Raw genomic sequence first — 11749 nt, forward strand, 5'->3', positions numbered from 1 at the left:
CATGGGAGAAATTAAACGCATTCCTTAAAAATGTGCAAATAACAGCATTTAAGGCACGGCAAAACATTAACTCAGAAGACTTAAGAACAGCGCTTTAAAATTTAGTAAAACACATTGAAGTAGTGCCAGAAATGCAGGAATAAGGTTTTTGTGAAACTCACTCACGAATGGTCTATCAAGTCTGCTCTAGAAAATACCAAACTTAAGATTCATTACTTTAGAGCTGGCTTTTTGTCCATCAAGCTCAAGGCATAGCTTTTGAAATACCTCAAAGGTAAATTTCAGCTGCTTGGGATAGGTAAGGTTCAGAGCGTAGATTACTCCCATCATCAAAGCACAGGATCTGGCAACATCAATCCTCTCCAGGATCTTGGATCCCTCAACGATGATGGTTGCAGGCCCATCACCAATGATAGCAATCTTCATGATTTGCATTGCAAGGTCTGCGTTGAGCTCCTCCTCATCCCTGTAGGAGAAATTAAATGTTAGGATGTATAAAATACATAGCTCAAGCACTTCAGGATGACGTGCATAAGGGAATGAACTACTACAGGTAGGAAAATAAGCTAAAACAGGTTGTCTTTTGTGTTTTTCAGTGATTTTACTTTGTCATTCTGTAATTTTTAAAAGCTAAATTAAACCATAATCCAACGTTTAAAATAAAAAATGTCTTGTTTTTCACAGTTTTGTTTTTCCACTTTGAAAAGAAAATCTAATAAATCATTTTTAAGGGTTATTCCACTTCTAAGTGAAATTTTATCTATTGCCATATTGTCACAGTTAGAAAGTGAGAAACAAGCCTTTTGTAAACAGCACACTAATTCTCCGGAAGCAATCCATTTGCTTTAGCAGAGCATAAACAATGTAAGTGAATAGCAGGTGCTAGCATGTTGTGTGCAAAAGTGATTAAAATGACTCAGTAATGAAAACAAATATTTCTTGGGAGCTTAGTAATCATGTTCACGGCAAATGAAAAGTGCAAAAGTAACACGGAAGATTTGCAGAAGCTGATTTAGACTTGAGACTACATTGCAGTTACAACAAACACCGCTGTAAACATCCACTGTATGGTGCATGGATATAACGCAACAGTTGAAAAAGCCTCCAGCTTCCATAAACAAACACACACAGCCACTACTATACAAGCATAGTAAGCTGCAGTAACAATGGATGGATCTTTGATTTGTTGAAGAAATATTGCACAAATAGCATGTTGGTTTATAGACACTGGTCGGCAGTGGCTTCAACTGCTGTGTTATAACCATGTGGAGGCTTACAGCAGTGCTTTGTCGTAATGTAGTCCCAAGTCCAAATCGGCTTCTGAAAATCCTTCATGTCAATTCATACTTTTCATTTGCAGTCAGCATGATTCATGATTCTGAATTACTCAATTCAAGCTTACTTGTTAAGAAGGTCCCTTGGTACCAGGAGAAGATGATGGTTTGAGCCTTTGTCCTGGCAAGAAACACAGCAAAGTAACTGAATATTTCGGTGAGATTCCCACTTTCTTTAGAAGGCTGACCACGTCTTAACTGGAACCCCTAGATCTGCAACGCCAGGACAGTGTATAACACCAGAAAGTTGTGCCTGCACAAAAATACAAAAGATGGTATTTTCAACTTCACCTGTGAGTCTTCAATACAGTGAATAAGTTTCACCTGTCAAAGCTGTGTGAGCTAGAACCAAACATTCAAAACTACATAGACCTGAATACACTGGGTGCTGGAAAGCCTAACGTGGCTTTCCATAGATCAAATATACATAGAGGTGACATGGACTGGGCCAGTCTGTTGGAGCGTGTATCCCCACCGATCGCGATCTTGGAGGGGTCTCCACTCGCCCCCAGTGCATGTATTTCTACTGAGGAATGTGTTAACTCAAAAAACAAACAAACAAAAAAAAAAACTAAAATATATATATATATATATATATATATATATATATATATATATATATTTTAGTTGTTTTTTATCAACAAAAGCAAACATAAGGTGTGGCATGACAGGACAGAATCATTTCTGACAGTAAATACAAAAAAAACCCCAAACTTTTTATACACAAGCTACAATGTCAATAATCCCACTTGATCTGTTTTCATTTCATTCTCCAAAACCAAATTGGAATCAATGCTGAGTCAGCAGCTATGGTCATTTTTGTGCACCCTAGTGTTGCAAAAACTGGCATACTACTGAAACCATATGTGGGATTATTGACCTTTCTTGCCTTATCCGTTTGGAAAAATATTTAAACATTTTCCTTATTTACCATGGGTGAATACATTCCTCAGTAGAAAAAATGCACTGGCGGCGAATGGGGACCCAACCAAGATGGTGTCTGGTCTTTTACCTGTGAAAATAGGCCGAGCAGACGGTGAAGAACCGCTCTTAGCGGTCAACAGACACACCGGACTAATGGGGTTGAACTTCACCGTCACCGTTACGAAAATTTAGAAGCGTTTCTTATCAATTACTAACATAAAATGCTTCCCTTCAAAAAATAAATTTCACATTTCAAAAATAAAATCACAGTGAACACAACTTAGCTTGGCTAGCTACGTTAGCATAGTAGTTAGCGCCGGGGCTAACAACGTCCGCTATCTTTTAATAATTATAAGACAATTACAGTGGTCTGCATTAGAGTAACGTCAGTGTTAAATTTTCCAAAAAGAGCCCAACAATTTATGCTATCGTGGAATTAGCTGCTGTGTGTATATTGAAACACACAAACGCGGGGGCAAGCTAAGATGTATGTTATGTATGTTACGTCGTTGTTTTAAAGTAAACTAACAAAATCCAGAGCGACTGCAAATATGTGTAATTTCGCATAAAATTACTCACCGTTCGCGACGAACACAGCTAAAGACAGCTATGATAAACCTTGAACACGTGCTGTTGAATATGTCCGCTTGAGTAGAAGAAGGGAACTGTGAGCTGTTTACACGTCATCAAGTTGTATTTTACATCGACAGAACTTAAAATTATATTGTTTTTTGATTAATAGAAGATTTTAAATTCAGACAAATCACGATTATATATTGAGTAAAGAGGCATAATTTATGTGTCACCCGAACTCAATAAAATAAAATTTTTAATTAGGAAGTCTAACAGTATTTATGAACTTGATTTTTCATTTCACAACAACATATATATGTAAGTAATGACTAAAGGTCACATTAATTACTTTTTAGAGTGTAGCAGACTGGGTTTTTTTTCAAACCTCTTATTGTTGACGTCCTTTCCTTTCTGCATTGTGCTGGACGGCACAATGCAAAACAGCATCAGGCCAAACACCCTCCATGAAGACTTTCTTCTTGATAAAATCTAAGAATTACACAACCTCCTTCCTTCAGCAGATTTTAGATTCCTGCTCTGGATCAAGCTGCTATAGAAAAATAATTCTTGGGTAAGGTTTTAATAATACAAGTGACCGGTGCAGTTGTGCAATACAGAGCGCTCTTTGTGCGGGGTCATTAGTGATTATGCAACATGATCTGTTTTCCTATTTTGTTTTTGCTTAACAGCCAAGTTAATGTTTCTAAAGTTTAACGCTTCATTCTGTCCAAGCGTGAGCCAGGAGGCTTCAGACAAACTGCAGGGTGAGAGCATTGATACGCACGGCGGTTTTTACTGGAACTCTAAAGGGCGGCCGTGAAACGTTAGCCCATAAAAGGAAGCCAGTTCAAATTATAAACTGACAGCGCTCCCAGTTTGCCCCCAGCAGATATCAGTGCCACACATCAGAGGTCAAATCTCTTTCTTTATTGTGAAACATACCAGTCAGTAAGCTGCGCCAACAGCTGTAAGTCAGCCAACTCCGGGTATAACATACTTTATAACAATCATTTTGACTTTTGAAATGAGTGCAAGAAGGAATGAACAGAGTAAGGTGAAAGGAGGGGACGGGAAGAAGTAGCAAACAGACTCAAAATCATCCGAGAGGGCGAAACTCTTCAGTGGATTCACGCAACTTCTGATGCAGCAGACATCTGGGAAATGCTTCTCGAACGACATGCTCAGTGTCAATAAATATGCACTCTTCATTTTTAACATTATAGCATTTTTAGCATTCTCACTGGCTTTAAATGTGCATAAGACAGCCGTTTAGACTCAAATGTAGGGTACATCCAACAGCTTTGACATTTGAATTCTCAGCAGCATAGTCGAAACAGCTCGCACTCATCGGATTGCATGTAACAGTATACAAAGTCAGTCTCGTAACTCACATTTAATCTCTGTAGCATACTCATTTATGACCCTGGCAGCTTCCTTTTTTCCTTGTACAACAAATAGTCCTCACTTGTACTCCTCAGATCATAGGATGAGCTTTGAAAGAAAAATGAGATGAATGTTGTAAAGCAGTGTGACGTTAAGCCTTCTAACAAGACTAGCAGTGTTTTAAACTCCAGCAATATATCAGCAGTATGGTAATAAACCCCAATCTAATCAAGGGAGGGGGTGATCTTGACGGGAAGACACGTTTGATAAATGACACCATCTTCTTCATGTGCAACGGGCCTTTAAAAGTCTACATGTTATTTATTTATTTTCCTAAAATGATTCTTAAGTGGGAGAATGTGCAATATATTAGCAGATTGTGCAGGTTGCATCGGCTGCTGACTGCTTTTGCAGCGTCCCAGTAAAAAGAAAAGGCTGGGAACGTCACTTAAAAGCCGTCGTTGCAGCTGAGTGTGTCCCACTGTTGCCACTGTGTTTACACAGTTTTCAGACGCACCTGCTTTCCAAATTTGCATTTCATGGGCAATCATAATCCTTAAACCAAGCTGCAAACAAAACAGGCCATTTCAGTGTCAGGGTATTTGTCTGGGATTTAAAACCCCCCCACAAAAAACAAAGAAAAATCAAAGAGACTAGCTGTTTCTCTGGTAGTAATGACACAAGTAAACGTGTGGAAAATGTAATTAAGTGCTTTCGAATTGATCTTTGATCAGCATATACTCAACAACGTCCTCTCTAGCTTCTATCAGGACCAAAATAAGAGATACCGTTAATACAAAAGACGTATAAACCTTCATACATCTCGGGTTATAAGTTTGGTACAGGTATGAAACAACAGCAAAAGTTTCCCATCAAGCTCCGTATGACAAATTAACAGATTTTAAACCAGAAATTATTTTCTTTTCTCGGTGAATATTTCCACCTGAATGTATTCGCTCAAATCCTCGAGGGCACTTTCTTGGCTATGACGTCACAGAGAGGAGTTACAGTATAAAACATTATAAGAAACATATTGAATTTTCATGATAAATTATAAATTTCCATATATACAAAATTCTGGTGTTTTTCTTCTTTTCTTTCTTTCTTCTTCTTTTTTTTTTTTAAACATATGCACATATGAACAGGATCGTCCAATTGGTAAACACTAGTCCCGTTTTATCAATAGTTTCTTAGAAAGAAACGTATTCCTTGAAGGTTACAGTGAGACTGTTTGTTGTGATGTCAGTGATGATGATATTTCCCATAAAAGGGGAGGTTTTTTTAACAGGCGCTTCTTTAGATGCCTCTGTGGATATCTGCGTGTCCTCTGTCACAGGAGGTGCATCTTTGACAGCAGGCTCTGGCTCCGGCGGCGTTTCTGCTGGAGCTTGCTTCTTAGTCTTTGGGCAGCTGAGGTCCATCGGCTCCTCTTGACTACCCAAATCCTCGTACGTACATACACCGCTCTGGCGTGGGCCGTTGCAGTGGAGGTCCATAGGTTTATCCTGAGGTGGCGTGACCACAGTGCTGGGCACGCTGAAGCTCCTCGAACTCAGGTAGATTTTGGATACACTCCTATCCTCCACGGGATCGGAGAGCTTTCTCTTGCGGTCAGCGGGAAAAGAAGGGATCCGGATCTGGTCGACAGCTGTTGGCGTTGGAATGTTGGTGTCAACAGCCCAAGAAGTCATAGGAGAGCTAGCGGTCAGCTGTAAGGGTAAATCGTCCGGTAAATCAGCTTGACCACGAGCCACTTCGGTGTTGTATTCCTCTGCTGTGCTTGGTGAAGGTTTGGAGAAATGCCTGTCCTTTGGGGAACACTTTATAGGATGCTCCGCTACAGAGAGGGAACTTCCATTACAAATCTCTTTGGGGATACCGTTCTCCAGGTGCTCCTCCAATTTGGTTGCATGTGCTGGGTTGTTTTCTGACGTCTTCATGTTTTGGGGTTTGTCTTCCCTTGATGATTCCCCGTGTTTACCCTTTGCACCGTGAACCTTGTTACTGTCCATATATTTGCTCATGACAATAACAATACGTCCATTCTTGTTTTTATTCTTGATTATCTTCATTTTGCTGCTAATAGCACTCGGCAGGGTTGCATCCTTGGGATTGGGCTTAAGGGCGTGCTCACTCTCCGCCTCTTTAACAGCCGGTTTCCTCACTTCCACGGCCAGCTCCTTGACTTTGCTCAGGCAGCCTGTGTCTTTGTCACGGATCCACTTCTGCTGCAGGGCCAGAGGTAAGTTCCAGCCTGGATTTGCAGGTTTACTCGCTGCCTCCTGAACTTTAACCACCTCTTTGAGCCTAGAGGCCTGCGTGTCGTACATATTTGGGTCGGGCTCATAGTGGTGGTGCTTCTTGCTGTTTAGCTGATAGATGAACTTCTTCTTGTTGCTGGCCAGCTGGTCACCGGGGACCTCCTGGCTGCTGGGCTGGTACTGATGGTGCTTCTTGCTGTTCAGCTGGTATTGCTGAGGCTGGGAGCGCTGCTGTGCCTGAATGGGATCAGACTTCAGGTTGCCTTCTGCATCCTGAGATGTTTCTTCAAAACCAGCAGGAATGCTTGATCTTCGGGCAAACGAGGGCACCTTCAATAAGAGATGAGACTCAATTCAGCAATTTACCCACATTTAGACAAAGCTTGCACTGTACTCCACAATACGGTAACAAAATAAAGAAAATGTGAGAAAACTGACTGAAATTCTGGGATTGTTTAAAGTAAAATTAAAGCTCTTAACCAGAGAAGGGTTAGGGTTAAGTAACATACCGACCTTATTATGGAATCTCTGCTTATTTGGCAACACTAAAGGGAAGTGCTTATAACAGCCAAAATGCTTGTGCAAGATTTGTTTTCAGAAGTAGTAGTTTTTCTAAACTGCTCCACCGAATTTGTCATGCATATTTTTTAAAACTGAAAACTGAACTGAGTACACTAAGATAGCTTCATTAAGACATTAGTCATAACAGAATTGTGTGGTCAGGCTTGACAAAGGGGTGACTGTACCTCAGGAGGTGCAGCAGGTCATCTAATAATAGGAAGGTTGGTGGTTTGAAGTATACTGAAACCCAAGTTACTCACCAATGCTTTCACTGGAGTATGAATGTGTGTGTGGAAGTACAGCAGCAAAGCGCTGCATAAGAACCAGTCCATTTACAAAGCCGTTTGTTCTTTTATGGGTTGGGCATAAAAAATAATAAACTAACATTTGTTGCTTGAAGACCTAATATAAAAAATTATAAAACCTATCAGCGATCGAATAAAACTATCCAACGAGCTCTCAGCTCGCCGCCACCCTCCCACCATGTTGCCCCCTCCTGCTTTACCAGTACAGGCCGACCACGCTGACGTCAGAGACGCGGTAGCCGAACGATTTGACTATGACCTCAGGTCAGTGAAGTGCCACCTGACGTGTCACGCTCCATCTCAGATTGTCGGCCACGTGTGACTCTGGCAGGATGGTATGCCTCTTAAGGAGTGACAGTCCATAACAATCAGCTCCGAGTCGCTCAAAATATATAATCACACTTGGCTCAGGTCATGTAAGCTCAGGCCTTTAAATGCCTGAGCTGAGGAAATTAAAGCGGAATGCTGCTTTGAACCATATATTTTCGTCTTGGGATAACAAATGGCAACATGAAAGAAAACATTTCCACTGGTACTGATTCACTTGGTTCAAAAAACAATGAAAAAAAAAAAAAACCCTCAGGCATAAGACCCAGTTTCAGAATGAGTGAGGAGTGAAATTCAGCTGCACCCCCCTCCCCCCCCCCTTAAAAAAACCAAAGAAAGAAAGCAACACACGATAACAAGACAGCAGCTCTAGCTCACCTGACAGTATCCCTCCTGTTTAAGCCTTTGACAGATTCAGTGGAAATGTTTCTACGGAAACCGTGTTGTGATGACTCATACAATACCTGGAGAAAAAGATGTTTTGGTTTCGGCCCACGTTTTCGATATCCCATCAGCTGCTCTTGCCTCTCTCTGTGAAAACAAAGAATAATGGCATTAAATCTCATGCAACATGCTCGTCTCCCATAAACATATAAAATGCTTCATTTCCCAGACATCTTTAGAAACCTACACGTCTGACGCTTGAATTATTCAAGGTCAAAAGTGGAATTTTGATTTAGAGGACTAATGAATGCCCGCATGTGACCCACTGCAAAGCATTATGGTCCTTATTTGCATAGCTCTCCATGGTAATCGGTCCATTCCTTATTCTCATTATACTGAAGAAATTCAATTAAGGCTAAAGCAGGGAGAATCTCAAACATCCTCCCTCCTACAGCACACCCTTCCCTCTTCTTACATTCAATCTCTAATTAGGGTCATGAGGTACAAATGAAAAGGGATAAATACTACATTGTGGAGTACATCTGGGATACACCCTAATGCCAGGCCTTGTGCAAGACAACGCCTACACTTTGAAAGTGCAGGGTGAAGAGTATCAGATTAATAACAAACATCTACTGGAGCTGTTTTTATTGAGGGAGGAGATGCAGACGTGTGTTTTTGTAGTTGCACTGGCTAGACCAGGCCCGGTCTTTGAAATATTGCTCCCTGATATAAACCTCTACTCATCACTTGGCTCATAAATAACAGCAGTGGGCGAAGGCCGGCTGTACACAGGCGTCACCAGGCGCGAGTAAAGCCAGCCTATTGTTGCTACAGATGTTCAAACTATCGGCGCTGCCAGAAGATTGCCACAATAAACAGTCGACGCTGTTATAATGTGTATGATTTCAAAAAGGCGACTAACGGGGTGACCCCTATTCACAGAAGATTTGGCAATTACAGACTCCCTCGTCGAATCCCATCCCCCATCCACTGGGAGCAGAGAGGAATCCACACACACACACACACAGTGCAGAGGCAGCACTCCATGACCATCAGCACACAGCCACACACACACAGAACCAGGCAGGCGGGCAAGCAGGCTGTGGGGGAATATGAGAGCGGTACACTGGAAACGTTGAAGAGCGCTTGCGTGTCAATTAGCCTTTTCAGAGAAGCAAATTCCTTTCCCCAGCCATCATGTCTTTACCCAGTCCCATGAGCTGCTGCCTCCTGGTCTACAGAGAGAGAAAAGATCTCAGGGGCTGCATGGGTCCAGCAACCCAGACAAGATGTAGTTGTTTGTGCGCTGTAGAGTTTGAATGAACTAACATCTCCACCTCTTAGGTAGACATTGACCCATTCTTGATTGTTTTACGGGCCTCTGGGTAAACCCAGATTGATAGCAGGCTGTCAACACAAGCATCCAAGGTCCAAAATGAAGATAATTTCATAGGATGTGTCAAAACTGAATGCTGAGCAGAAGCCAGCCTAGCCTTTTGGCAAACTAATAGTGAGGAGAATCCCATCAGGCAGCAGCGTGGCCCTCCTCACATCGAAACCCACAACAAACCTGCTGTGCTCATGTCCTGAACACTAGTCACACTCTCCACAGTGCAGCTTATCCTCTGGCTCCTGACTGCACAGCAAATTAACGCGTCAAACATTATCACGCACAGATTACACTGCCTTTTAACTGTCCTTCATGCATTTTGTGGCAAATGCACCTTCTCCTGTTTTCTCTGTTAGATTGGCCAATGGCCATCCTTGTAGCTCTCCAGGCCAAAAATAACAACAACAACAAAAAAAAAATCACATTTATTATGATAGATTTTTATAAAGAGAAAATGGAGGTCCTCGTGCAGATCCCTTCAGTCCATTAGCACATTGGGGAATTCTCAATATCATATCCCTAGAGTTTTTACACCAGGGAGAAAAGGAGGGGGGGGGGGGTTAGGGCTAGAGTTACTAGCGCGCCCCTCCTCCCATGCCCTTATATGGCCATGGCTGCACTGGAGGCTGAGCGGCCTCGTCCGAAGTCCACGTCTCTCTCACCTGTGTTGAAACGCGACGAGGAGGCGCGGGTCAAGGATGTTTTCCTCTGGCTCCCATGTGTTGTATCTACAGAGAGGAGCAAACAACTGTCAGAAAGCTGGCACGTGCAGCCTGGCTTTTCCACCCCCAGCTGACAGGCGCACAGGGCTTTGCCTATGACACACACACACACTCCCACGTCTTCACAACTAATGTGCAGTTAGAAAGGAAAGCTGTATCCAGATCTCCAGTGTAATGTAAAAACAAATGGTTCCTGCTTTGTTTTTTTTATTTTACTGTTATTAAATCAAGATGATCGAATCTGCAAGGAACCCCGCTAAGTCGCAGTGCCCGCAGCAGGTTACCAGTCATGGGGACATCCACTGGCAGAGGGGGGAAATGTCAAACAGAAAGCGTCTGTGTGAGCTCTCCAAACGCTTCTCCAGCACCAACATGCAGTCGGCCATTTTAGCACTCCTGTCTCGTAAAATTCGCTGGCAGAGCAGAAATAATTAAAACGGGATTACATGGCTGTGCCTAGCCCCCCCTTCCCTCGCATAAATTAGTGAAGGCATCCGCGGATACACTGAAACGCATACCGACCGCGCTCTTCCAGCTTCTACACACACTCACGTGCGCGCGTACAAGTCACTGTGCACGCTCGCCCTTCATGGTTTGCGTTTTTTTAAGTAACAACACTTGATCTTGTGACATAATATTGAAATGCATCGTTTCGATGCAGAATCGCTGGAAATGCATTAGAAAGCGTGCAGTAAGACTTACTTGGGAGACCAGCCTCGCCACTTGACCAGGTACTCTATCTTGCCCTGTGATGGTGGAGAAGGAGAACATTTTTTTAAACCCGACATTTTCATCGTCCGCGCTTTTTTTAACCCCCATTTCTTTCCTACAAAGACGCTTCGTGTCTCTTTACCTTTCGTATGCGCTTCTTTTCGATCCCCTCCACCGCAAAGACGTGCTCTCCAGCGGCAGGGAGCTCCATTCTCGGCTCAATCTGATCGAAAGCGGACGGGGAGTAGATGTACTGCTGGCTACGCACAGTCGATGTGCCGTCCGCTCGGTGCGTGCTGTGCGCGCTTGGTAGTTTTCCAGTTGTATCCGAATTCAACTGTATCCCCCCCACCCCACCGCTCTCCCTCTCTCTCCTTTGCACACTCCACGATCTTGGTACTGAGCGTACAGACATTCACAGTAGTGCGGCTGCGAGCAGCTCTGTTCGTGCAATAGCTTCAGCTCGCCGTGTGACGTCAGGAGGGGAGGGGGGCAGTGTGGATTGGGGGACCTTGCAGAAAGGTTTTTTTTTTATCCCGAGCGTACCGGACGGCGGGACGAATGTTTGGGAATTCAAATCAATCCCAACTTTATCGTCACGAGCACGAAACCCGCCCCTGTAATGGTGCTAATGTAATGCTTTGCTGTCAAACGTAAAAGTGGAGACGCTCGTGAACACCCCAGAAGCCACTGAAATCACTCTGAATGACTTTTATTCAACTACACTTCACGCACAGGTGTAGGTAAAAGGCAGACTCGTTTGCATCAGCCATGCAAATTAAAATGAGCGCGATACTCCAGCAGAAGTTAAGGTGATCTGTTTCCAGCAGTATCGGAGCAGTCGTGTAATACTGCGAGTGATTGGGGCTGA

General features: G+C 43.0%; 1 protein-coding gene across 1 annotated transcript; it reads right to left on the reverse strand.

Moving 5' to 3' along the window:
- Positions 1–3736: 3736 nt before the first annotated feature.
- cbx4 (chromobox homolog 4 (Pc class homolog, Drosophila)) lies at positions 3737–11383 on the reverse strand. The gene is made up of 5 exons (XM_004558336.6): positions 11021–11383; positions 10870–10913; positions 10108–10173; positions 8133–8199; positions 3737–6805 (listed from the first exon to the last, which is right to left on the reverse strand). The coding sequence occupies exons 1-5, from the start codon at positions 11291–11293 to the stop codon at positions 5405–5407; spliced, it is 1851 nt and encodes a 616-aa protein (XP_004558393.3). The 5' UTR covers positions 11294–11383; the 3' UTR covers positions 3737–5404.
- Between the last annotated feature and the right edge of the window lie 366 nt (positions 11384–11749).

This window comes from Maylandia zebra, linkage group LG4, assembly GCF_041146795.1.
Source record: "Maylandia zebra isolate NMK-2024a linkage group LG4, Mzebra_GT3a, whole genome shotgun sequence".
NCBI classification, from domain to species: Eukaryota; Metazoa; Chordata; class Actinopteri; order Cichliformes; family Cichlidae; genus Maylandia; species Maylandia zebra.

Excerpts from the sequence above, each read along its gene's own strand:
- cbx4 (XM_004558336.6), bottom strand. The coding sequence starts at position 11,293 with ATGTCTGTACGCTCAGTACCAAGATCGTGGAGTGTGCAAAGGAGAGAG. Across the intron at positions 10,174-10,869 it reads TGGCGAGGCTGGTCTCCCAA|ATACAACACATGGGAGCCAG; the intron begins GTAAGTCTTACT and ends TCCTCTCTGTAG. Across the intron at positions 8,200-10,107 it reads CTCGTCGCGTTTCAACACAG|AGAGAGGCAAGAGCAGCTGA; the intron begins GTGAGAGAGACG and ends TTGTTTTCACAG.